This window comes from Fistularia commersonii, chromosome 4 (assembly GCF_037954325.1).
Source record: "Fistularia commersonii isolate RoL2024-O1a breed Wild chromosome 4, RoL_Fcom_v1.0, whole genome shotgun sequence".
NCBI classification, from domain to species: Eukaryota; Metazoa; Chordata; class Actinopteri; order Syngnathiformes; family Fistulariidae; genus Fistularia; species Fistularia commersonii.
Window position 1 is genome coordinate 13,587,376 of NC_141287.1, and position 26,970 is coordinate 13,614,345.

At 50.0% G+C, this 26,970-nt stretch overlaps 1 protein-coding gene across 8 annotated transcripts in view; it reads left to right on the forward strand.

Moving 5' to 3' along the window:
- The window catches only part of obsl1b (obscurin like cytoskeletal adaptor 1b), a 42,486-nt gene that overhangs the window by 1,060 nt on the left and 14,456 nt on the right, over positions 1–26,970 (forward strand). For 2 of the 8 annotated variants that reach the window (XM_086145416.1, XM_086145420.1), the window contains exons 1-28: positions 2,241–3,737; positions 6,413–6,682; positions 7,036–7,296; positions 7,384–7,695; positions 7,785–8,051; positions 9,321–9,596; positions 9,718–9,993; positions 10,123–10,398; positions 11,246–11,521; positions 11,711–11,983; positions 12,078–12,152; positions 12,835–14,109; positions 14,448–14,717; positions 15,710–15,985; positions 17,196–17,474; positions 17,642–17,917; positions 18,303–18,578; positions 19,367–19,642; positions 20,306–20,545; positions 20,933–21,208; positions 21,327–21,599; positions 22,099–22,374; positions 22,461–22,736; positions 23,582–23,857; positions 23,931–24,206; positions 24,286–24,561; positions 24,649–24,915; positions 25,194–25,463. In XM_086145416.1, coding sequence (XP_086001542.1) covers positions 2,723–3,737; positions 6,413–6,682; positions 7,036–7,296; positions 7,384–7,695; positions 7,785–8,051; positions 9,321–9,596; positions 9,718–9,993; positions 10,123–10,398; positions 11,246–11,521; positions 11,711–11,983; positions 12,078–12,152; positions 12,835–14,109; positions 14,448–14,717; positions 15,710–15,985; positions 17,196–17,474; positions 17,642–17,917; positions 18,303–18,578; positions 19,367–19,642; positions 20,306–20,545; positions 20,933–21,208; positions 21,327–21,599; positions 22,099–22,374; positions 22,461–22,736; positions 23,582–23,857; positions 23,931–24,206; positions 24,286–24,561; positions 24,649–24,915; positions 25,194–25,463 — 9,211 coding nt within the window. In that variant the 5' untranslated portion in view covers positions 2,241–2,722. Of the gene's footprint in view, positions 1–2,240; positions 3,738–6,412; positions 6,683–7,035; positions 7,297–7,383; positions 7,696–7,784; positions 8,052–9,320; positions 9,597–9,717; positions 9,994–10,122; positions 10,399–11,245; positions 11,522–11,710; positions 11,984–12,077; positions 12,153–12,834; positions 14,110–14,447; positions 14,718–15,709; positions 15,986–17,195; positions 17,475–17,641; positions 17,918–18,302; positions 18,579–19,366; positions 19,643–20,305; positions 20,546–20,932; positions 21,209–21,326; positions 21,600–22,098; positions 22,375–22,460; positions 22,737–23,581; positions 23,858–23,930; positions 24,207–24,285; positions 24,562–24,648; positions 24,916–25,193; positions 25,464–26,970 lie in introns of those variants that run through there. The other 6 variants (XM_086145417.1, XM_086145419.1, XM_086145418.1 and 3 more) reach the window with 6 other exon arrangements.

Sequence of the window (26,970 nt, forward strand, 5' to 3'; positions counted from 1 at the left end):
GGGGACGGACGTGTCGATCCCCGACGCCGAGTTTCCACCGGGGAAACACCGACGTGACTTTAGCCGCAACAACGGAGCGACTAAATCGGGAGCTGTGGTGAAGGGACGTCACCCAGAAGCCCTCGGCCTTTACTCACCACCGTGTTTACTTTGTAAACATCCTCCTAGACGACGACAGATACGGAAGAATCGCCACCACGGCTTTTAAAATTTCCCTCCATCTTTATTTGATTGAAAAAGATGAAAAATATCCCAAGTCCGAATAACACGACTGCTTTTTTATTTTTCGACTTTGAATGAGAACTACTGACGATTTCAAAGTCCAGCAAGCATACTTTTCCCTCTGATTTATGAATCTGTTTCCTAATTAAATGTAAAATGATGCAACGCTGTGGGCAATAATCACCACATGGCATCTGTTTTGTGTAATATTACCACAAACTGGGACATTTTTTGTCGTGATAATACTTACGACAAAATAGTAATGCTTGACGCTTTACATCTGATCACCCAGAAAACATTGTGGACCCAGCATCGAGCCATGTGGGACACCTCAGTAGGCGCTCATCAGTATTTTTCAGCTAAAACCACCACGGTGGCACAGCTGTTAGCATTTCTGCCCTCACAGCAAGCAAGTCCGTGGTTGGATTCCCACAGCGGGCCGGGTTTTCGTGTTGTTCCCGCGTCTGCGAGGGGTTCCAAGTTCCTTCCACAGTCCAAAAACCTGCAGGAGATTCATTGGAGACTCTTAATCTAGCTGACATATCCGTATATGTGGCCCTGTGATCGACCGTCAATCCGTCTGCGCTGAACCTCGCTCAAACCCGCTTTTCTGTTATTTTATTTATTTTATTATTTTATTTATTTTATCTATTCATTCTGTTATTTTATTATTATCATTTAATTTCTGTTAGCAGTGATTTATAAATAAATATAATTATTATATAATATAATATAATTATATAATTATTACAGCACTTATGGTAAACTTTAATGTCTAAAAGACAAATTAAATCTGTCATAAAACTCTGGGGCACAAAAACTACAGTACTCATCGTAAACTCTGAGCTCATAATGACTGTTATATTTATATAAAACATCAAGTTGTAATAAAATAATCAGGGTAAACCTCCACCGTGTATTATTAAAATAACAATATTTTCCCCAAAATTCAACTTAATTAAAGGTTATTAAGGTGATCTTCAATGTCATCCTGTAGCCAACTTTATTCACACGAAACTCCAGTGTGGGATAATGACTGTAATTTCACTAAACTTCAATTTCTATAAGTTGCGATATTTACATTGTGGTATTTACATAAAAAACCTGTAGCAATTCCTGTATTTACGGTACAAAAACCCCTCAAGGATGCAATAAATTTACATAAAACTCTGGGGTGCAATAATGACTGTAATTTCACTGAACAATAGCAAGTTCAGTATTAACGGTGAAAAAACCCTCAAGGGTAAACTCCAGGGTGCAATAACTAGTCACTAATTGTAATTACGGTAAACAGATTGTAATATTTAGATAAAACTTCAAGTTGGGATAAAGTAATTAGGGTATTTCCCCCCACATTAATCTCCAATGTTCACTTTTATTTACATGAAACTCAGGGTCGTAATCATGACTGTAAGTATGGTAATCATCAATTTCAATAAGCTATAATATTTACAATGAAGTATTTACATAAAAATACTGTAGCAAGTCCAGTATTTACGGGAAAAATACCCCGAAGGCAGTGACTTGCAGTGAGGCATTGTATTCTGCAGCCGAGGGGTCGCAGGAAGAATACATGGAATCATGAGCGCCCCCTACCATGAGGCAGGAGAACTGCGTGCCTCACTTAGTGGCTCTTTGCAGCCGTTCCATGACAAATAGGAAATGTAGTTCATATAGCAAAAGTGTTTGAACAATTTAATATTGACATACAGAGAGACCGCAATACGGTCTTAGTGCAGAGCGTACAAGCAGTCAGCTGTCATTGCGCAATCTACATTGAGGCTCAACAGTCCGCAGCCTCACCTCACGTCTCTTCTCATAATGTGAACAGTTAATGTGAAAATCCAGCCATTTTGAATAAAAAACAATCTAAAACTGGTGAAGTTAAATGAAAAATAACCTGATAAATTTAACAATGCAATTCTTTTTTTCATTTGACATTTTTTTCTTTCCAAGAAAGAAATTTCCAATTGGCAAGTGAGGCCCGGCCTCTCCTGCCTCCCCTGCCTCCCCTGACAGCACGTCACTGGTTAATGATAATCACTAGATCGATCGTCATGTCACAGTCTGCAGTTTGTGTGGATTGGTTATTTTCTTGCCCTCTAATTTGTGTCTCTCCTCACATCCATGTGCGAGCTCCTGTATTTGGACTAAAAAAATCCCCTTGATTGTTGTTTGCTTGCTGCCTTCGAAGGATACCCTCTGCCTTCTCAGGAAAGAACTCCTTTTCCGCTTTTCAAACATCACTCTGATTGTGATTTTTTTTTTTTTTTTTTTGCATCTTCAAGTCTCCCTTCAGGGCCCCCTGGTTTATTTAAGGCTGAACGGAACAAGATACTCAATGTTCAGGTATCATCTCTCTCACTTGGTTTCTGGACGCCAGAAGTGATCTGAGTATTTTTTTTTTTCTCTTCCAGATAGTTCCGACACAGACATCAGTCACCGACCACCAGCGCTCCGACTCTCTGAGCGGAAGGAAAGGCTGATTGAAAGGGACAAGATGGACGTATTTGGCGGGGCGCCGCGTTTCTTGGCCTACCCGAGACCCGTGGTGGTCCAAAGCGGGACGGATGCAGTTCTGAAATGCCAAATCGGGGGCGACCCGAGGCCCGCGGTGATCTGGGAGCGCAACAACGAGAAGCTTGACCCGACGGGGCGATACAGGGTCTTCGAGGACGGAAACATTTACAATCTGATCATCTCCTCGGTGACCATCGAAGACAGCGGTCAGTACATATGCAAAGCCAAAAACAGCATCGGGGAAACGTATGCGGCAGCGACCCTCAAGGTGGAGGGCGAGGCGCAGGAGATGGAGCTACGAGAGGAAAACAAACCGCGGTTCCTCATCAAGCCTTTGTCCACGCGCGCCGGCCGTGGAGAAGACGCCGTCTTCTCCTGCAAGCTCTGGGGGAACCCCCGGCCGGAGGTGGTGTGGGAGAAGGACGGCAAGAAGCTGAACGAGATATTCGAAAGCACGCATTTCAATGTTGGCTGCCAGGATGGGGGGTGGTTCCAGCTCAAGATCTTCAAGACCCGGGCGCCGGATGGCGGCGTTTACACGTGCAAGGCCAGGAACGAGTTCGGGGAAGCCTTGGCGGGGGCGGTACTGCTGGTGGACGCCGGACCGGGGCACGAGGACGACGCAACCCGCAACGGCTACACAAACGGCCACTGGAAGGGCCACCAGGGAAAGCAGAGGATCAGCAGGCCGCTGGCGCATCAGCTCAGGGACGACGCCACCACCAAGTCGACCAGAGTGAAGATGTTCGCCGTGACAGAGGGCAAACATGCCAAATTCCGCTGCTTCGTGACGGGAAAACCCAAACCCGAGATCATCTGGAGGAAGGACGGCAGGCTGATACTCTCCGGGAGGCGGTACTTGTTGTACGAAGATCGAGAGGGGTACTTCACGCTCAAAGTTCTGTACTGCAAGCAGAAGGATAACGGCGTTTACGTCTGCGCTGCGTCAAACACGGCGGGGCAAACCATCAGCGCTGTGCACCTCTCCGTGAAGGGTGAGTCCAGAGCGCTTCCAGCAACCGGCCTGTCGTACCAAGAAGGGTTATCAGAATATGAGAACGTAAGTTTTCATCATACGATGATTTTCACTACAAGGACACGACTGGCGGGTGGAGGGATGGCGGGTGGAGGCAGGGGGCAAAGGGGGAATGTCCTTGGCTTAAATTTCTATGCATTTGATACCGGAATGATGTCAGTACCATCAACATGGAGCCACTCTGAGATCACGCTTTGGGACTGGGCCAGTAGCCAAAGGCTAAAAGTGGACAAAATAAAATTGGGAGAACATTCAGCAAATGATGATAAGGCCTGTGACCTAAAAATAAATACATTTTGAATTAGTTGTGCTGAGAGGTTAAAATCGTGCGACAACTAGTTTTAACCACGCACAGTCAACGTTGCATAATCAATAGCCATATAAGGAGTAGCTAGGAGCCAGAAGCTCATTTGTTATGGTCTTTTGGATTAGCCAAAAAAAATCTGTTGTATGTAATTAGCAGGTTTTAGCAGAAGATACATTCTGGAGCTACGGAGAACGCTATCAAACAAAAGCAAAGCCGGAGCTGACTCAATAGTCGGCCAGGTTTGTGAAGCGTTGCCCCCGGCAAGCTGGAAATACACTGGGTAAACAAATAATTTGACAACAGCTGCGTAAAAGGGAAATCCAACCCTGGCCCGGACTCCGGTTTTTGGAGATCTGACCTGAGGGATCCCTGACGGCAAAGCTGATCTGTGTGAGGAGGATTCCAACGGCAGTGCAGCGCGTGCAAAGTCACTGAGCTTGTACAAGGACTAGGGGGTGGGCGAGCCGGCGAGGCTCCAGGTCAAGGTTAGAGGCAGGCAGGGGCGCGCAGGGAGGGTGGAGGGGTCGTATTTCTCACGTGGCCTCGAAGGACTTCAAACTCCACAGCGACGGAAAGCATTGCACCGCGTCGACGCTGAATCCGATGGAAAAGTTTTCCCCATTTTCAGACTCTCTGGCAGAAGGTGCTGTTGAAGATGGTTTTGACTCTTTCACTTCAGGGAGTTGAACTGAACTCAGGGTGATTGTTGCAGCCATACCCCTAAACAAATTGGGGCACAGCGCACCACAGCACACCGTCCAAATATTTTGACTCATTGCCGATGTGAGGTTAGTATTTCATAGTTTGGGCTCGGACCGTCCTGCTCTCCCATTCATATTTTTGGGTGATTTGAAGACAAAATTGGCTTGAGTTTTCCCAGAAACATGAACACTGTCTTTGGGACGTTGCCATGGAGTGTGTTCACTTGTATGACCCAGTGTTGATATTTCGGCCTTATATCTGGCCCTCGGATGTGGCCGCAGTTATCAAGATGTTGATAGTGCCGGTCTGTTTTTGGCAGACATTGACAGTCCCAGATGAATGGAGTCCCCCTTTATCACTCACCAAAACAAATAACCGTATTTTGGACCATTGATGTGAGCGATAGCCCATGTGGCTTCTGCTAATTTCAGTCGGTTAGCTTAAAAATGTTGCCTGCGTGAAAGCAAACTGGTGTGAATGAACCAATCGGCAAGGGACGAATCAACCACTGATATGCTCTTTATTAAGATTTACTGTTTGAATGGTGATTAAGAGCTCCCGTAAAGTCAGGTGGACCTCAACTCTTGAAAGTGAGTTGAACGTTCACCACAGTGAAACTCCAAACCGGGGAAAAGGAAATCTCTATTTTCATTCCGACACCTTCAAATCCATCATCAAAGTGTACGACTCGCCGTGGCCCAAGCGCTGGATTCCAAATCACCCATAATGACGGATACTCATCGGTTATCTGATTAGTTGGACTTTGGGGCTTGTGAGATAAAGTAATAGAAGGGCTTTACCGTGACACCAGAATCCAGTCCGCATTCCCCTGCTCCGGTTCCCGCCTGACGGTGTCCGTTACAAACACTTCATGACCTGTCTGACACCTCAGGTGTTAATGATCTTTCCATTCCGAGACTAAATGAACCAGTTGTCTCCCTGGACTTTGGCTCATCTTGTTTGCCTCACCGGTGTGCCCGATGCAGAAGGGTCACAGTACCCAGGAGACTCGTATACAAACTGCAACAGTAGAAGTAAAAGCTCCTGTGCGCTGACTTGTCTGATCACAAGAGGACATTTCCATCATTTATGAGTTTAAACCCAGTGTTAGAACCTCCCAGTGTAGTCCACCTACGATTGGACCACACCCTTCTGTTTTGTACTCTTGTGCACATACATACTTGCACAGAGTACATGGCCTTGGTCTGTATCAAGGGAATAAAAAGAGAGGCACTGGACAGCATTTCAAGAGATTTGGCCTGAACTCGTGGGAACATGCATTGGACAACCGGACAACCTACATCACAATGATCTCAGTCAAGTTTCACTGCATCACAGCATTGGCTTAAAGGATCATACGCAAAGAAGGTGACTGATCGCAAATGGTACTTTACAGTGTACGGAGAATGATCGTAGAGGATCACGGCCCACTGATTAGAACTAAAACTATTGTACGAGACCATATTCTCTGGGGAGGTGGAGGCCCTTTTTTGCACAAGTGTCAATTCACGAATCTGTAGTTGCCCTCTTCTCATTGTATCAGTACGGGTTAATGCAGTTGAAGGTTCTGAAAGGAGCGAGATTTGCCCGATCATGCTAACATTCTTCCTCCCTCTTGATGCCAGAGCCGCTCGTGAGATTCAAGCAGCCTCTCATCGACCTGGAGGTCTGGGAACGAGACTTGGCCATTCTGGAGTGTGAAGTTCCCGAGGACTCGGTCCCCATCACCTGGTACCTGGAGGACAGACGTCTGCAACCGGGGGCCAAATACGGGATGGAGGAGTGGGGTACTAAAAGGCGACTGACCATCCGGGACATCGGAGTGGATGACGATGGGATTTATCTCTGTGAGATGCCGGATGGTGGGAGGAGCATAGCAGAGGTAGCTGTGAAAGGTAAATCAAATATACATCTTTGATAAAGACAAAGTAATCACACTGAGTCACATGATGAAGTAACATTAGAAGGATACCATCTGTGACCACCAAACTCCCATCCTGACTTTTTAGAGAAGATGACCAAACTCAAAACCTTGCTGAAATCCTTCAGCTGAAGTTCTGAATGTTCTCTCCGGTTGCTTGGGGAGCAGTTTGCATGTTCAGGAACACATGAACAACTTTGGATGCAGGAGGTCTAGGCCACCAGAGAAGATCTGACTGGATCACAATCTAAAGAGCTGTGAGATTCTCCTAAAAATGCGTGACCGCGTTGGCGTGATTGGCCTCACCTTCATGGCGTTTCTCTCCAGGTACGATCTTGCGGAAGCTGCCGAGGAAGGTGGACGTCTTGGAGGGCGAAAATGCCGCCTTCTGTGTTGAAGTGGAAAAAGAAGAGATGGACATACATTGGTACAAAGATGGCGTGGAGCTGCGCGAGACGCACCAGACCATCCTGAAGTCCTTCGGTCGAACTCACATACTGGTTTTTGTCAACACGATGCCACAAGACTCGGGCCTGGTGACTTTCCTCGTAGGCAGATCCAAGACGTCGTCTCAGCTAAGAGTGAAAGGTAGGCTCCTCTTTAAACTCTGGGAAACATTGGCAATCTGCAAAATATAAGCAAATCAGTGCAAGTCGTTAGTTTTTCCGATTTCAGCTGCCAAACACTGCCCGCCGAGCTGTCCAGTGGGTGTGCAGATCAACACAGAGCGAGCGAATGCAGCACTTCTTTCCTGGGTTCCTGCTCATGACTCGCGGAGAAATCCCCCATCCGGATATGTGCTGGAGCGCCAGGAGGTGGGCACCGGGTCCCAGGAGTGGCTACAGTGCCTGACCACCGACTCCGCCACCTCTGTGGAGATACTTGGCGACAGCGTGCCGTGCGAGGCCGACTATCGGTTCCGCATTTGCAGTGTGAACAAATACGGAAAGAGCAACAACGTGGAGTTCCCCAGGGCTGTGCACTTGGGTAAGTCGAGTGCGGCAGAAAAACAAAAGACTGAGAGCAGGTATGATATTTATTTTTCACCTACCCCGTGGCAAAATTTCCCTTCACAGTCCCGGTGGCGCGTATCCAAGCCCCCTTGCAGGACGCCCTTGTGCCGGAGGGGCAGGATGCCATCTTTTCAATCGAGCTGTCGGCGTCCGTTATTGGTTCGTGGTTCTTGAATGGCACTCAGCTTCAGGATGATGAGCGATTTTCCATGCGGCGCTCGAGAACACACCAGTCTCTTCGTATTCAAGGAGTACTAGATACAGACAACGGAGCAGAAATAACATTTATCGCCTACGGCATTCGGGATTCTGCGGCCCTGTATATTCAAGGTACGTGAGGCATACATTTTGGGTTTATTGTCTTGAAAAGCATAAAAATGCATCCACGGTACCGTCCGTCACGATAATGACTTCCAGACAGATATGTTTTCTCGTGGACTTTCAGTTCAAACCACATCAGGCAGCTGCAGCCAGTGAGTGTCAATGAAAAAAAAAAGCTTCCAGAAACACCCGGCACCAGATTGGATATCCCCAGAGGCAGTTTGTGTTGCCTTGTTCCCCTGTTCGACTTCATAATATAACTTAGAGGACGACCGAAGAGGAGGTTTATGGATGGAGTGAAAGAGGGAATGAAGTTAGCTGGAGTGAGAGAAGAGGGTACATAGGATGGGGTGGCAGACGGTTCACCTTGGAGACCCCTTAAGGGAACGTTCAAAAGGAAAAATAAGCTTGGCTGAGCACATTGACAGCTGTTGAAATCAGAGTAAATTGATCCACAGATGGAAATCAAACTTCAGATCGATGGTCAGGCACAGGAAAGCCCACAGAGGTATCAGAATGCTGAGCACTAGTTTATCTTGTACTTGTTCATCATATGGAGAAACATCAGAAGAGCAACTGTTAGTTCCCGTTATGTCTTGTCATGTGTGTTTCAGCTGATATGTTTCCCAATAAATTCATTCACTCATTCATTCATTATCTGTACTGCTGATCCAGCTGTCAGTGGGCCAGAAGGGGCGTTCATCTTGGAGTGTAGGGCAATATACAGACGTACAAACATTCACCCTCTCCTTCACGCGTCACATGCGGGCATACAACATTTGCTCCCTCGTCCCCGTCATGAAGACATACAACCATTCACACATTTGACCATTCCGGATCTCCAATTAACCTCTTGTATGTTTTTGCACTGTGGGAGGAACCGGGACAACCCTGAGGAACCCCACGTAGACACATGGAGAACTTGGAGACTCCACACAGAAAGGCCTCTCCCTGTGGTAATCCAACCAGGGACCTTCTTGCCATGAGATGGAAATGCTAACCAATGAACTGCCGTGCTGCCAATAGTTTTGAATCCCGAAGATGAATCAGCATCATATTCCTCCCCTGCCACATGGTGGACCATGGTTCCGATGCTCAATCAAATTCTATTCATCGGGTACCGAGATAGCTGCAGGATATGGTGCAATGGTGAACATGATCGGTTAAAATTAAGAACATTCAAGCTGAAACAAGGCGTGACACAGTGCTATCTCAGGTTTGCACATCTGCCCAGCTGATGTATGGGAAAGTTCTTACCGTGTTCTCCAAAATTTGCAGCTCCTCTCGTCAAGTTCTCTCCGCTGTCGGAAATGGACCGCAACAAATTTGTGGAGGTGGGGAACCCCATCGTCTTGTACTGTGAGCTGTCAGACCCCGCAACTCCAGTCCACTGGTACCGGAACGGGGCGGAGCTGAAAACAATGGAGGGGCTTCATATCCAATCAGAGGGCACGATGAGAAGAATTGTGATCCAATCGGCCGAGCTCTCGCACTCGGGAGTGTATTGCTGCGACGCCATTGACGATGTCATACGGTTCAATGTGGAAGTGGAGGGTAAGTGATGATTTTTTTGCGGCACTCCCAGAACTCCCATCGTCATCAATTCATTCATTCATCCGCTCCATTTTTAAATGTTTAAAACTCGACAAACTGTAAATTATCTGAATATCCATAGCGCCGTCTGTGAGGTTTACAGCCATTCCAGATGCCGAGAGGAACCTCGCCGTCCACGCGGGCCTCCCCGCCACCCTGCAATGCGAGGTGTCAGAACCCTACGCCCAGGTCTGCTGGTACAAAGACGGGTCCAAGCTCCACCCTCAGAGCAGCGTGGACTTCCAAACCGAGGGCTCGCTGAGGAGGCTGGTCATCCCAACGGCCGAGTTTTACCACTCGGGATTGTATTGCTGCAAGACGAAGGGCGACACCGTCACCTTCAGTCTGGATGTCAAAGGTGATTGCGGTTAAGATCATATCCATGCTTTAAGTCGATTAGTCCTAGCTTTGGTACAACCTCCGGCACAGGAGCCTTGAAGGCTACACGGTGACCAGAAGCTGACTTTGGGTATAACTGTATCCATAGTGCCACCCGTAAAGTTTGTCGAAATTCCTGACGAAATGAGGACCAGGTCCATCGAGGTCGGCTGCCCTCTGGTGCTCCGGTGCAAGGTGTCGGATCCGGAGGCCCGGGTGTGCTGGAACAAGGATGGCGAGCAGCTTGTGTCGCACTCTGGCTTAGATATGCAGTCAGATGAGAACATGCGGACTTTGGTGATTAAGTCCACAGAGCTGGGCCATACCGGTGTGTACAGATGCAGCACGGAGGACGACGGCGTGGACTTTCAAGTGGAGATCAAAGGTGACTTTGCACTTGTCTATTTTTGCATTGAAATCATAAACTCACCCCCACACACACACTTCTAGGCGCCACTAATAACTCCAGCCTCTACTGTATGTCTGAGCGACTGTTCCATGCTCATAACCTTAGAGACCCGTTCGTAACCTTAGAGACGCCATACTCTTGGCGGCTGTGTCTTCCCCCTACGCTGTTTCAAAAACCAGCACGTTTATCTTCTTTTTTTTTTTTTCCTATTTTTTGCAAGTTATCTATTTCTGCAGCCCCAGTTTACATTTAGCTTTCCTGAATTTCCGATGCTAGCCATACCGGCGATGTATCCCACTAACCATGACGATGGGAGAACTGAGTCACTCGAGGCGGGCAAACCGTCGGAGCCGGAGTGCCAAGTTGCGGACTCTGCTTTGCCCCTGTGTTCGTATAAAGACGATGTCGCGCTCAACCCCCAGAGCGGGTGGGATTTACAGAGTAACAGCACGTTGGGGAAACTCACTATCCCGCCCGCCGAGCTTTTGCAATCAAGGCTGTACAGCCGTGAAACCTCTGATGACACCATCCAAGGTGAATTTATTTTTAAATTCATTGTAGAGCAGTTCCTAGAGCTTGAAGGAGACTAGCTTCCAGCTAAAATACATTTATAACGTGTGTTTAAAGTGGTGTATTTTTTTTTGTTTACGAAGCCATAGCCGTGCCCTAACTGCTGGTGACACTAATCTCTACTAATAAAAATCGATGCGCAAAATCTCGCTCCCCGTTTTTGGGGGCAACCAAAGCTGTAACCCCTTTCTCAATCAGAGTATGATTATCCTGCTGTTCAGTCCAAAATTATGATCTGAGTCATCATCTTTAGCTCCACGGTTGCCGTTGTCGCCCTCACCGAAGGTGGCAGAGACGGAGTCACTTGAGGCAACCGGCCCGAGCCAGCCATCTCATGAGATCTCAGACCTTGCTGTCCAGGTGTCATGGCAACCGGACGCAGAAATTGATTCTAATATCGAGCCCGATACTGATATGGGAGGCATCAAGAAGACCCTTGTTATTGAACCGACTCATCCAGCAAAGCATACCGGAGCATACTATTGCGCAACAGCGGATGACGTTGCCCAGTTAATTGTAAAAAGTCAAGGTGATCACTCTCTCTCTCTCTCTCTCTCTCACTCTCTCTCACTCTCTCTTTCCCTGTTGTTTTGTTTCCCGTTGACTAACTCTGTGTCCTCTTATTTGTTGTTCTTAAACAGAGATAATATCCATGACCGTTTTGATAGCATTTTAAAAACCAGAGTTATACTGAAATGATCCCCTTGATTGTCTATAGAACCACCCGAGACAAATCCGCTTGGTCCAGAAGTCGAGAAGACCAAGCCCGCCGAAGCGCACTGCCCGATTGTTCAGCAATTTGAGATCTCAGATCCGATTGCCAAAGCCTGTTGGTACACGGATGGAACCCAGATCTACCCGAAAAGGGGAGCTGGTCTTGAGTTGCGGGGCGACGTCCAAGCCCCGCCCCTCCAGGCAGGCCCCGTGCCTGACGAGCAGAGTTTGCGCTGTGAGACGCCCGCGGGCTCAGAGTTAAATGTGGACGTAAAAGGTGGCGTACCCGCACAATTGTGAATCAAGTGTTCAGATAAGCGCCTGATGGGATCGCCCGGCTCACTGTCTTTTCTTTGGCTTTGTCCAAACAGCAGAACAGTGTCACTATGGTGATGAGATTGGTGAGGTAGATGATGCAACCGCCCCAAACACAGTGGATGCCAAAGGTGATTTGAAATATTTCGACATCAGTCGTCCATGTTAACCCGGCACATACATGCCACTAACAATAGTGGTCGATTTCATTCTTGGCTCAGTCAACCCAGGCATCTGTCACGTTTTATTTTTTGCTTTTTGTCATCCTGTCATCTAGTCTCACACCATTTCCTGCAGTTTTTTTTTTTTTTTTTTTTTTTATTATTTTTGTCTTCATTAAAAAATGCGAGTGATTTCAGTAGATGAGTAGCTGCTCTACGTACTAACCATCTATGTGGTGTTTGTCCCATTGTTCTTCATTTTTAACAGACATCTTTGCTTGCAAAACAAACACAAAAGCTGCTTGCACCTCTTCAAGTCCATCTTAAGTCTTTATCCATCACCAGATCCTGTCATTCACCCCACTGCCCCGTTGCAATGACAACGCACTCTTACTAAAGCACAAATTCAGTAGCTTTTTAGGTGTTAAAAGGAATCAGTGAGGTGTTAGCATACAGGTGTTAGCGTCATTTGAAGGGTGAAATGTAAGAGCACATATCAGACCAGACCTGGTCGACCTTCTTGTTTGTCTTTGCAATGGACTATCCCATAACTTCATGCTAACTCACAATGATGTAATCTGTTATGAGAAGAACATGTGAGAACCCTCAAAGCACTGAAAAACTCTCTCTGTGTACATCACAATGCTTATAGCTGTACCGCCAAGGTTTTCTTCTGACCGAGAGAAGAACATGGCGACCGAAGAGGCGCGCCCCGATGAGGTTGAGTCCGTTTCCTCAGAGGACGAGTCGAGCATGACTGGCGGCAAGAACGAAGGTTTTCGGGATCACGTAGAACATTCCGGGCTTATTGTAGCCCCCCGGTCGACCGACGAGCACGTCACTGAATGGACTTTGACCGAGGAGCGGGCGGGGATCTCTGAGAGTCGAGAGTCAACATACGCCGACGCTCCTGTTCAGTGTAACTCTGTCGAGCCCGAGCTATTTGTATGTGACCCACGTGATAATGTTAAATTGCCCAAAGAAACACAAGGTGAGGATTTCATCTACTATACCCAGCATGCCGAGGCCCCGTCTGAACGGCTCGTTGCTTCCTTGCAGACGGCCGTCCAGTGGGAGGAGCTTTGCAATGTTCCACAAACTACTGTTGACATTAAGGGAGCTGACATAGACACTTTAACCGCCCGACCCGCAAAGCTTCATAGCTCAACACCGACGGCTGCACTCTCAGAACCAAGCGGCCCCGTTAAGACCTCAACCGCCCGATCCGGGCTCCTTACTAACCACTTTTCGATTGTTCAGTCAGATGAGTTCTGTAGCTCCGCTGAAAGTGCAGCCGTCCAGTCGGAGGAGGAGCCCTTCGGATCGTTGTTGACGTCCGCAACCGTTCAAGCGCAGGAGCTTCACGCGTCCACGTGCATGCCAGGCATCCCGCCCGAGGAGGTTGACGACGGTGGCACGCGGGTCGGGACAGTCCCTTTAGAGGATCCCTGTAACTCCTTAAAGACTGAAATCCACAAAATGGAGGAAATGAACGACCCCTCACAAGTATCATCTGCCCGGTCAGAGACGCCCGCGGACATCCACAACTCCGCATCCCTCGGCTCGGTGGAACTGCAGGACTTTCAAATGGCAAAAATGGTCCGACGGGCAGACTATGAGAACGCCTCACAGGCAGGATTCGCGATATCGGATGACTCCCGTCCCAGAGAACAAGTAGCGACGGACAAGCCAGAGGTCCTGAGCCGGTCCAAGCGGGAAACACTGGCCCAAGATGAGGGCGGTCACCGTGAAGAAGCAGCGGAGGGACATGCTCAAAGCACAGTTGTCTTCAGACAAAGAGCCTCTGCCCAGTTTTCTGATCTTTACTGCGTCAAGCCGGCCATTCGATCTGAAGACGTGTATCTAGAGAGGATGTGTGACAGTCACTGGAGTGACCGTGTCACTGCAAATAAGGTGGCTGTTGAAGGTGATTTAAATGGTTAGCATTACCGAACAACAAAAACAGTAGGACGCGATTTTGACCCCGTGCAACTGAACGGATTGTTTTTCGGTCGATCCTCGACGATTTCCGCATTGAGTTCCGAAATTTTGTCGCCGCCGAAAATTGGGTCGACGATGTACAACGATGTAAAACTGGTTCAAAATCCTAATCTGAATGTCTGAAAAATCTCAAGCCTGGCTAAAGATACCTTTCGTTAGTTTACTAATTTAACCATTCTCCAGATGTTTGTGCTTGACTCCATGTTTTGCGGTCGGTGATAGTGATGCAGTTTTTCTCTTGGTGTCGCCTCAAAACATCCCCAGTTCCACCTGTGAGCATTTCAACTCTGTGTGAGGCTGAAAGGAGGGAGTCTATGGAGGTGGAGGAGACCCCGGTGCCGCACCGTGAAATATCGAATCCGAACGCCGAGGTCACTTGGTGCAAGGACGGGATAGAGCCACACGAGGGGCGCGACGTCTGGGCCGAGGGCCCCGTTGGGTTACCGGTGATCCAGTCGGCGACGCCGGGTCAGGCGGCGGTTTACGGCTGCAAGACGACGGACAATGCCATGCACTTTCATGCGGATGTTGAAGGTGACCGGTGTTTTCATCTTGTCAGTGTGTGTGATTTGCCGGGTTGATAACAAGTAGCGTCACCCGGGACTCTTTCTTGATCTTACGTCTTCGCCGACGGCCTCTCCCGGGCCGTCTGTCTGTTTAGAACGTCCTGCCCACGTTGCTTCTTCGGGGGAAACTGAATCTGAATTTTGGCCTTAAGGGCGCAAAGATAACACAAATTCCGGTGTTTTCTGGCGAATCCCCGCCAAACTGCGTTGTAGCGGCTGGAGAAAACCCAGCTCTTATCAGTCACGCAAGGTAGAAAAACAAACCGGCAAGAAGAAGGAGAAGAGAGGAGTTGGGTAGACAAAAACTGCCAAATTCAAGAGGCACCGAAACACCAGCAGCCAAGCTTATCAGTATCAGCACGCTTACGCCAAAAACAAAGTAGCAACAGCTTTACCGGAATGTTGATCTGATACAGTGAATTGTTTCTTTCGTTGATGTTTTTCTTTTCTCCTAAAAAAAAAAAAACCCCGTCTGGAATGCACCCGTGTCGGTCGGCGCAGACATGGGCCGAACGACCAAAGATACGACCCGCATTCGGGGGCGAATGGGGGCGGGGGGGGTTCTAGAGATAGCAATTATCTGGAAATTGTGGCAAAACATAATGGTTGCTGCGAAATCTGATCTCAAATACTGGGCCGCGTCACTCCTGTTTGTTTGACAGCCGCCCCTGACAAATGGGAAATCTGTCCAAAAAAGCGTACTCTGTTGTACTTTGCTGTAGATAAGATGAGGTGTTTCATGCATACTTGGGTTTTGGCAACTCGGGCAGGTCGTGTTTAAACAAAACCATCCCACACCATTGCGCCAAATGTTTACTTCCCATTTTAAACCATCTATTTTAAAGTCCCATAATGGGCCCGTAATGTTTGAGAAGTAGTAAAGTTAGAAGATCCCTTTCAAATGATGCTTTGGTGACCTTTCCTTAAGGACTAATCCCCATGTCACGTTCCATCCCGTAGTTCCACCTCAGACCTTCTCAGCCCTGTCTGAGGCGGACCAGGAAAAATCCGTCATGGTAGGCTGCCCCGTCACCCTGCAGTGCGAGCTGTCCGACCCCGACGGGCAGGTCAGCTGGTACAAAGACGGAACTCGGCTCCTACCCGGAAGCGGGGTAGAAACGCGGTCGCAGGGAAATTTGAGGAGCGTAGCGTTCCCATCGGCGCAGCCGGCTCACTCCGGCGTGTACCGCTGCCAGTCCAAGGACGACCAGGTCCAGTTCACTCTGGAGGTGAAAGGTGACGATCAGCCAGTCTGCAGCCTCCGATCGAAAGCCTTGCATTAACATCGGGTGGCCCGGCCCCCTTTAACCAACTGCCTAATAGCGCGTGGTTTATTTCCCCGCTAATCTTTCAGCTATAATTAAAACCCCAAAGCAACAGGTGGGTTTTACAGTTTCCTCCTCCGTGCCATTTGCCTCCTCGACTGATATCCTCCCTGTGGGTTGAACTCGGTGCAGCCGCATCGCGTATGTGCAGATTTTAAATGTACTCTTTTGACCTTTCCTATGATGCCACTTGGTTTATTTGGTGAATTCTACATGGCGCAAGCCTCTGAATCCACTGCTGGAAAGGTGTCTTATCCTGAATGATCTGCTTCATTCTGCCTGTTCCCCTCCCGCTGGCTAATCAATTTTTTGAAATTCACACGAGTCAGCACTGCATCCCTGAGGAAATGAGTTCTCGAGGCGCTCCTTCCCGTTTTGTGTGTCGAAGGCATGCACAGTTCACCTGTGCACTTGCTCGCGCATTGACGGGTGTGACTGTCAGGTTGACCTCCCAGCTTACAGTGCTGCTTTTTAGATTCTAACACAGAAACCGTGGAAAAGACAGAAGATGGCACTGATGGAGCAACCTGAGAAGAGACAAGGATAGACACCAGGCACTTCCTGTCACTGCAACGCTAACCATTAGCAGCTGTCTTTTTAACATTTATTGCAACAGCTGTGTTGGGGGTGAACTGTCGGAAGATCAGTCTTTGTAGCTCAACGCTGGATCTTTCCTCCCCGTCCGTTGGTTTGTTGTCTCAATCTGTTTTCTCTTTGGAGTCGCCCTGCGGCTAACCGGGTGCGGCACCGAGCACCGAGTTAGCTAAGCTACGTGGGGCCTCTTCTGCTCCATCAAAAAACCCGGCTTCACACTTGAAGGCTTGCATTCTGCAGGGCTACATCTTTTTCTTCCTGTACTGAACAATACTAACAGAGTACAGCCCCCTGTTGCTGAAAAAGACACGAGGCTGTTGTTTGTGCCCTTGCTGGCTGGCTTCCTTCCCCCCTCCCCGCGCTTGGCGTACTCAGTCTTTGTAACCCCGGGTGATGAGTTCGTGAGTGGCTTCTGTCTTGAGTTTGCTGGTCCCCCCCTCGAAGGTCCCTGTTACCGCGGTTGGAGTTTCAGCTCCTTCCAGACTGTGTTATTAAGGCACTCTTTCTGCAATGTCTGAAACCACCAGCTCTTCCCGCGAAGTTCTTGGAGCTTCAGGAAGCGGAGAAGGACAAAACGGTCCAAGAGGGCCGCTCCCTCATCCTCAGCTGCGAACTCTGCCGGGATCCCTCCGCCCACGTCGACTGGTACAAGGATGGAGTCGAAGTGACGGGGCTAAGCGATGCGGAAACGCAGTCCGACGGTTTGAGGAGAGCGCTTGTCATCCAGTCGGCCGAGAGAACGCACAGCGGGATCTACGAATGCTCCACTGCGGACGACGCCGTCAGGTTCAAAGTGGATGTAAAAGGTAATCTATTTCCGAACCCTGACATCGTCTTGTGATACGCCAAGCTCCCGTCTCTGCTGAGTGGTGCACATGGGTTATTTTTGAGTAGTGGATGTGGTATGACTGTCCAGGTAGTGCGCTATCGTCTATCAGCGAATCCAAAAGACAAAACTTCCCCCGCCTTTTAGGCCGATCGCCGCAGATCATGCCGATCCCGGAGTCGGAAAAGCATCGAACGCTCTCCGTCGGTTCCCCGATTATCCTCCAGTGCGAGGTGTCGGATCCCATCGCCCAGGTGGCCTGGTTCAAAGATGACAAGGAGCTTTTCTGTAAAACTGGCCTGGACATGAAAAGGGACGGCACCCTGAGAATACTGATGATCAATTCCGCCAAGGTGTCCGACTCGGCCGTCTACAGCTGCAACCTGGCCGACGATGTTGTCACATTCCATGTGGACGTCCAAGGTGAATCCCGGCTGCATTTAAACAAACTTTTACATGTTGAGCTGATGGTTTGAGCATACAGCGACTAGCTGCACTCCCTATTTAGCAAATTCTCCAACATGAGAGAATTTGCCAGCAACGCAACCAAAGCACTAAGTATTTCATGCTAGACTTGTTAAGCTAAAGGCGCTTAAAACGTTCCTGAAATAATCCAAATAGCACGAGAAAGTCGAGGTTGAATGCTTTTCAAGGAGGAACCACTAAGGAGACACACTAAGGAGGTTATAGAGAAGGTGTAGAAGTTAAAGTCCACCAGGCTGTAGCTGCTGTTCTGCTTTGCTCCGTTTGGTTGGCGACCAAATGTTTACTCAAAGGACTAATCCCCATGTCACGTTCCATCCCGTAGTTCCACCTCAGACCTTCTCAGCCCTGTCTGAGGCGGACCAGGCAAAGACCGTGATGGTAGGCTGCCCGGTCACCCTGCAGTGCGAGCTGTCCGACGCCGACGGGCAGGTCAGCTGGTACAAAGACGGAACTCAGCTCCTACCCGAAAGCGGGGTAGAAACGCGGTCGCAGGGAAATTTGAGGAGTCTGGAGTTCCTGTCGGCACAGCCGGCTCACTCCGGCGCGTACTCCTGCCAGTCCAAGGACGACCAGGTCCAATTCACTCTGGAGGTGAAAGGTGATGATCAGAGAGACTCTTCAGTCAGTTATTTCTTTATTTCAGCAAAACTTAAATAGTCCCAAAGTGATAGAAGGGCACGAAAGAGACAGATGTGATACCCCTTTAACTTGTCTAAATGGGCCACATGTGGATTCATCCTAAACAGCTCTTCATTCAACTCATGGTTAAAGCTCCAGCTACACATTGCTGCCTTGGTCACGGACCAAATAATAACAGCGCAATAAAATGCTCAGTCATGTTAAGGTAGATTCTATCCAATTAAGTTGAGAACATTAACCAAGCCTGAGACGTTATCAGACACAGCTGATGTAGTCCATGTAGAGGCGTCTGTCATTAGGTGCATTTTCACAACACAGTTCCAGCACGACTCAGCTCAACTGGGTAGCGCCTCCTCGGAGTTGTCAAGGATATTGTCGTGCGATGGCGCCATTTTTTTTAACCAGTGATGCTAAACGCACAAACAATGGAAGGCGTGGAGGCGTAACAGACTATTGATGCTTCTTAGTACCATAGAAGCGTACAGAATGCGAGACAACGCAGCAGCCATGCTAACACTTAGCGCTCTTGCAGGTTTTATATCGAGCGCGAAGTTCAGTGACAAGGGTCTCAGGCCAAACAGAGGTCGGCAGTCTGTGGAAATTGCATTTCAGTGCGAACTCCGGGTGCCGTCCCTGATGGGAACGCAAAAGGAGCAGTTGTGTACAGTCGTGATGGAACAGTGTGGTGGAAAAGCATTATTAAGCGGCTCATCTGAAATTCTTGCCCCCCCCGAACCTCTCTGCCAGCCATCCCTGTGACGTTTTCCACGCTTTCGGAAGTGGCGAGGAACAAAAGCGTCGAGGCAGGCTGCCCGGTCGAGCTGCGGTGCGAGGTCTCAGAGCCGACGGCACGGGTCCACTGGGTCAAGGAAGAGCAGGAGCTACTTGCCGACACAGAGTACGACATCCAGGCGAAAGAGAAGCTGAGGATGCTGCTCATTAAGTCGGCCGAGGTCAGACACTCCGGGGTGTACAGCTGCCAGGCCGCCAACGACCATATAGAATTCAAGGTGGATGTTGCAGGTGATCTACTTAATTTCAGCTCTGTAGCCATTACTAACTAGTCCATGATTTGTTTGTTTGGACAACTAATCCAATAATCTGTGTTTTGCAATCAATAATACTCCCGGGTAAATGTAACCTATACATTGGGTTTTCCTGGGCATACGAGTCTTTAAATTAACATGCTAAAAAGACAATGGAGGGCTACAGTCAAAATATACAGAGATGGACATCGTGTCTTCACCGCCTCTGCCTCAGGCGCCTCTGTTTTGGATCCGGTTGGCACAACAGGGATCTAGAGCTGCGGTATTGGGTTCTGGAAACTTGGTTTTACCGCCAAAAAGACCATCTCGGTTGTGGAAAGTTGACATGGTGTCCCCTTGGAACTGGTGCCCGCGTAAAAACGGAGAGGCCCGAGGACGCGGCTCAATCCTCGGGTCGATTTGTCGTAACTACTATTAATTTTCTTTTCGGCGTCAACCACCGAAAGTGCGTCACACTCGACAGCTGTGAGTACTTACTCGTTGCATGTCTGTGGTGGACGCCAGCTAACACCTACGCCCTGTGTGAGTGTGGAATGCGTGTGCGTGTTTGAATCACAGAAACCAACAACCCGCCAGCTAAACCCCGACCGTGATGTTCTACACCCAACTGAACTTTCTACAGCACTGGTTTGATTCTCAGCTCTTCCAGAAAGTGAGAAGAGGCATCTGGTCGAGGCGGTCGGCCCCGCCGAGCACAAGTTCCGGCGGCCCTCCTCGAGCCCGATGCACTCGTACGAGGAAGGGGGCGATTTGTGCTTGGCATCTCTGGGTGGCAAGAAGACCATGGTTAAGAACCGGGTGATGCCTCCCCCCGCTGGGATGGAGGGCGGTAAAACAGGCGGCCGTTCAGAGTCGGACGATTGTTTTCTGGAGGCCAAAGGTGACGAGAACGTCTTTCTCCTTGACAAGATGTCGCCTCTGCTACCCTGCCACACCCTGTCTAATATCAAGGAGTTGAAACCACCTGTGACCTTTTCTTCTAAAACCGCCCCCACCCGTCCATCCAACCTATCCATCATTCATCTGGTTACCATGTAGATTTTTCCACCTGTAGTTACTAGAGGGATATTTAACATCCTGTCTCCACGCCGCTTCCATCCGCTTCCCTGCCTCGCTTCAGGCGTGAATTAACCATTGCAGTTGCTGCTCCCCGTGATATCCTGGATCAGCATGGCCGAGCTGGGACAAAAAAAGGGGAATCTGTGCATGATTTGAACCTGACACACGACCCCCGGAAGAAAACCTCTTGTTTTCAAAACTTCCACAGCGCCGCCAGTAACGTTCGTCCACGTCCCGGAGGGGGAGCTGTACAAGAGCGCGGTGGAGCGGTCCCTGCTCTTGCTCAGCTGTGAGGTATCCAGGGACGATGGCGTCGTCCACTGGTACAAAGAAGGCGTCGAAATGCGGCCCGGCGAGAACGTCGCCATCGAGGCGGAGGGCGCCAGGAGGGATCTGACCATCCGCTCGGCTCAGCTGGCAGACGCAGGAACCTACACCTGCCGCGCCGGGGATGACGTTGTAATTTTCAAGGTCAACGTACGAGGTAATGCTTCTACTTCCCCCGGGGTCCAATGAACTGTAGCCTCAACTTGGAAACATCTGAATCTGTCTCATGAAGAGGAAGGGATTAGCATTGCGCGTCTCCCTCCCTCACTCCAAAGAGCCTCCAGTGATGATAATCTACCCCAAGGAGGACGTCCACCTGGACCGTCACGTGCCCGAGGAGGTCATCCTCAGCTGCGAGCTGTCCCGGCCGAGCGGGGAGGTGAGCTGGTACAAGGACGGCCAGAAGCTGCAGGAGAGCGAGAACATCAAGCTCAAGGTGGAAGGCCCTTACCGGCGGCTGAAGATAGTGTACAGCGGAGTGGAGGATTCTGGGGAGTACGTCTGCGACACGGCTGATGATTCCATATTCTTCAACCTTAGCATTACAGGTAAAGTCTTCAGTCCTACCGATGTCAGTACATTATGGCGGCGCGAGAGTGCCGAGCACAATGTTCTCATGCTAATGCTAAGGTGGTCAAAGGCAATAATGAAACCGAAGGTATGCGTGATGAAGGTCAGCATGTTGATGCAGTGAACGGTACCTCTCGGCACGAGGCTTCCAGGATCCGGTTGTTCTGCCTGTATCGGCTCCAGGTTCTCTTCTTCCAGCAGTCCTAAAACAGCAGGTGCATTGAGGACTTTAAATTGCCGTCGGTGTGATGAATGTATCTGCGTGTGGCTCTGTGATTGAAAACTGAGCATACAACTGTAGTCCTGGAGTGCGATGTACGTCCGTCTCAATCCTCCCTGGGCGGACAGTGATGACCGCGAGCCATCGGCACCTTTATTTTGAGAGCGGTGGCCCGTTTGGGAAGCACTGGGCCGGCCTGAAAAGGAACGGCTGGACATGAACGGGGGAATAAATCAGACCCTGGCGTCTACTTTCAGAACCTCCCGTGCAGATAGTCTCCCCGAGTCAGTCTCAGATGGAGCTGTGCCAGCAAACATCTGAGAGGATGGTGCTGAGCTGTGAGATTTCACGGCCCAACGCTGTGGTGCGCTGGTATCGTGACGGACTGGAGGTGGAAGAGAACCACAACCTGATTCTGGAAGTGGACGGCGTCTACAGGAGACTAATCATACCAGAGACCACGGTCAAGGACTCGGCCGAGTACGTCTGCGACACGACCGATGACTCAGTGACATTCATCGTGAACATAGCAGGTGAGCGAAGAACTCGTGAGAAGGGAAGGATGGTTGCCACGGTAACAGTCATTTTCCAAAGCTTCTCTGCGTCTGCGCCCTGACAGAGCCTCCCGTCCGCTTTGTGCGGCCGAGGAAAATGGTGAACAGGCTAGAGAAGTCGGTCGGAGACAGTCTGATCTTGGACTGCGAGGTGTCCAGGTCCAATGCTGCCGTCACGTGGACGAGGAATGGGGAAGAAGTGGAAGACACGCAGAAGGTCACCATCTCGGAGGACGGTGCGGTCCGTCAAATTACGATCCACTCGCTGACTATGGAGGACGCAGGGCAATACGTCTGCGATGCCAAGGATGATGTGATGTCGTTCCATGTAAGCATACGAGGTGGGTACCAAAACATTTTTGGAAATTACCCTCAGGACTAAATGGTAGCTGATGTTTTTATTCATTCATTATCCCTACCGCTCATCCTGCATCAGAATCCCACAGTCCAATCTGCAAATCTGAGTCGTAGGAGTGGAAGTAGCCTATCAATAACAGTGCCAAACCCAGGCCTCCTGCCCCAGCATCAGCTGGGATTGGTCACAGGCCTGACCCTGAGTGCTGGATAAGGAGAATAGACAATAAATGGTTGAATGGTTAGTGGAGGATGTGCACGTCAACGAATCAGTTGGTCAAAACTAAACTCTCGGCTCAGTTCTAATTAGTTCCGTCTTTGTTCGGACTTTAAAAGTCGCCAGACTGGCTCGATAAAGAAATTGACCCATTCGGCTCTATCGGTTATCTATTACTTGATATGCAATTCAAGTTATGGATTCCAATAGCCCACGTTCCCCACAAAGAAGAGACAGGGTTCCTGCAGCTGCATCAGTTCCGCCGGGCTTCCGGGTGGAAATCGCACCCGGAGCAGACATACAAGCGCTGACTAACAAGTTCACGGGTTCTGCTCTGGCACATGCGGCTCTTCCATACCGGGGACGGCCTCAAGTCAGTCTGAGCTAATTTTATTTCGGCCATTTCTGGTCGACGTGGCACGGGCCCAGAACCCGAGTCAAATCTGGGTCAGCGTCCAGTCCAAACAAATGCTGCCCGTGAATGCGTCCTCCGTTGAAGTTGAAGAAACATCGAACCTGCTTTCTGATACACAACGGGCTCCTTGGCTTCCCTCCGCCAAAAAAAAAAACGGGAAAATTGAGTTGACTGAGACCTTTCTGGTTGATCATCTTCAGAGCTGCCCGTCAAAATCCTGGGGAAACCTGACGGCAAGACTGAGAGGCAGTTCCTGGTGTCGGATGACATCATCCTTGTGTGTGAGCTGTCGAGGGCCAACGCGTCAGTCAGCTGGTACAAGGACAGTCAGCTGATTGACGATGCGGCGCGGTACTGCTGTGAGGAGCAGGGCCTCTTCAGGTCGCTGGTGGTGCTAAACGCCGGGTTGGAGGACTCAGGGGAGTACACCTGCGACGCAGCGGACGACCGAATGGTCTTCTACATCACCGTCAAAGGTAAAGGCGTCGAAGGTAAACCGTCGCCCCTCGCAACATCAAACCACCAATATCTGTCGGCCTCGTCCTTCAGAGCCTCCGGTGAAGATCATCGGGAACTCGGGCCATCCCGAGCATCACATCCTGCTGGCGGGGGACGACCTCATCCTGGAGTGCGAGGTGTCTCGGGCAAACGCCGCCGTCCGGTGGCTCAGGAACGGCGAGGAGTTGAAACAAGACGCTCATGTAAAAATCGACAGCCACGACGTGACGAGGAAGCTCGTTCTCTCCGAGCTTCAGCCTTCGGATTCCGGGGAATATGTCTGCGACGCCGGCGACGACAAACTCATAACCATCGTCGAAGTAGAAGGTGAGATTGTGAACCCCAAAGGGTGAAGTTCGACCGAAACGATCCTGTTTGAGTTTCTAAATTTATCCCCCGAATTCAGAAGCGCCCGTCAAGTTCGTGAACAAGACGGCGGATGCGAAGAAGAAGATCTCGGCCTACGAAAACGAAAGCGTGACCCTGTGCGCCGTGGTGAGCCGGGAAAAGGCCAACGTTCGGTGGCTGAAAGATGGCCAGCTTCTGAACCAGGACAACGTCCACATCTCCAGCGAGGGCGCCGCCCACAGGCTGACCATTAATCCCCTGCAGCTGTCGGACTGTGGGGAATATGTCTGCGATGTGGCCACGGACGACATGTACTTCAGCCTTTCAGTCAAAGGTAAGGGTTTGGCACTGCATGGTCCAACGGCGGATATTTTCCCCCTGATAACCATCACCGGATCTCTGACACTCCACTGCCCGCCAGAGATGAAGGTGAAGTTCACCCGGCCGCTGGAGAACGTCGCGGCCCAGAAGGGCGACCTCCTTACGTTACGTTGCGAGGTCAACAAGGCCAAAGGAGACGTCCAGTGGCTGAAAGACGGCAAGGAGGTCTCCCCGAGCCGGCGGCACGTGATCCGGGCGCAGGGCCGAGAGCGGAGCCTCACCCTCCACGAGCTGGCGGAGGAAGACGCCGGAGAGTATGCCTGTGAAGCCACGGACGATAGGACCTCTGCCGCGGTCACTGTCGAGAGTAAGTTTACGCAAGAGTGGACGCTGAGGCCAAAGCCAAGCCAAGGAAGTCGAGAGGGAGACAGGAAGTTAGGTTGGGTGTGAGGGAAGATGATGCAGAGCAGAGGGTTAGATGGAGGCAGCGGAAGGTACTGCTCGGCAGTGAACACCGAGCAGCTCAAAGGGGAAGCTGATATTTGACAAACCTCATTCTCTTGCCCTCCTTTCTTGAATTGATATGTCCAAGCTAGCGGGAGGTTTACAATCACTATTGACCCTTCGTGTATCCTGTGCCCTCAGCGCCCCGTGTTGTCGAGTTTATCGCGGAGCTGCGTCACATCACGGTCCGCGAGGGCGAGGATGCCGCGTTCAAGTGCGTTGTCTCGCCGGAGGACACCCGGCTGGTCTGGGCCATGAACGGAAAGCAGGTGGCGCCGAGCGAGCGCATGGTCATGTCCAGCAATGGGCTGTGCCACATGCTCTGCATCCACAATTGCACGCCGTCGGACGGTGGCAGGGTGACGGCCGACGCCGAGGGTCTGCTGTCCCAGGCTGAGCTCCAGGTCCAAGGTGAGTGCCGTCAGGTACCTCCGCCTTCCGGGCTACCATGACGCTGCTAGCAGTCAGTGCTATTTAGGACTTTGTTTAGCTTTACTTATTCTTCATTTGCCAGTGGTAGCTTCTTGAACAGAAATTCAATGGTGGGCAATTACATGTTTCTACAACAGCTTTTGTGGATTCTTAGGAGGATCTTGATTTCAGCTCATTCCTAGAACACAAAGGGACCTCTGGTTCTTGATCTAGACTGATCTTGCACGTCTGAGTTATGGCTAGCAGGCAGAAGGTCGGCTTAGCTGCACCAACTTTACAACCCAGAGCCGTGAGGCAGACACTGGGACTCTTCCAACAACCACATCAATCTTCTTCTTCTCCTCCTCTTCCTCTGGGTTGCTCCCTTAAGGGGTCGCCACAATCAATCATCTGCCTCCATCTCACCCTCTCCTCTGCACCAACATCTCCCCCTCTTTCCATCCTTAAAAGTCCTCTCTGGTATTCCGCTCGACCTCCTGCCTGGCAGTTCCAACTTCAGAGTCCCTCCACCAAGATGATCCAAACCATCTCGGTCTGACTTCATCTCCAGAACATCTTACATATGCTGTCCCTCTGCTGGACTCGTTCCTGCTCTTCTTCATCCTCCTCACTCCCGAGGAGAACCTCCACATCTTTACCTCTGCCTCTTGTCTTCTCAGTGACTCTCTCTATCATCTCTCCTCGCTGCTCTCATCTCCGTCTTCTACACCTTTCCTTTCATACTAGCTGATGCACTTTTCTCCACTGCTTCCAACCTGCTTGAACATGTTCCTCCATCTCTTCTCCATCCTCTCCATTGTTCTGGACTGCCGACCCTTGGCACCTCAACCCTCCATCTCCATTCTGTAGCCCCACAGTTCCGTGTCATTCACACAGATGTATTCTATCGTGCTGCGGCTAACTTAGCTAATCATCAGTAGCTTATTCTTGTCTTGGCAACTGGAAGAGGAGAGAGCACAGGAGAGTCCAAGTGAAAAAAAATCAAGTCCAGTTGCCGAGACAAGAAGATTTCTTCAAGAATCCACCATGACCTTGACCGAGTAGACAAGAGTAGCTTATGTTAACGTGGCCGATACCGGTAAGCTAACGCTAACAGAGCCGGTGCTAGCTGCTTATGCACGTTCACCCTCTCAGACGTTCTCATTTGTATTTCGGGGCAATCGTCCGAATTCCCTGTGCCACCTTTTTGCAGTGTGGTGAACAGGGGACTGCTGAGTTACATTCAGGGAAAGAAAAAAGAATCAAAGGAAGGGAAGAGCAAGAGAGAGAGAGGGAGTAAGAGAGGACAAGGGGAATGAAGAGGAACCTCAAGATTCATAACCTCATCAAGCATAAGGCGCATTTCAAAGCAACACAAACTAAGAGCATCCGCGAGAGGAAGCTAGGAGTGCAGTGCCATAAGATCCAGAGTGGCGCCGCCTCCTCCTGCAGGGGTGACTAGACACCCAGATGTCACGCCGTCATTGCGGGGGTGGTTTTTGCCGAG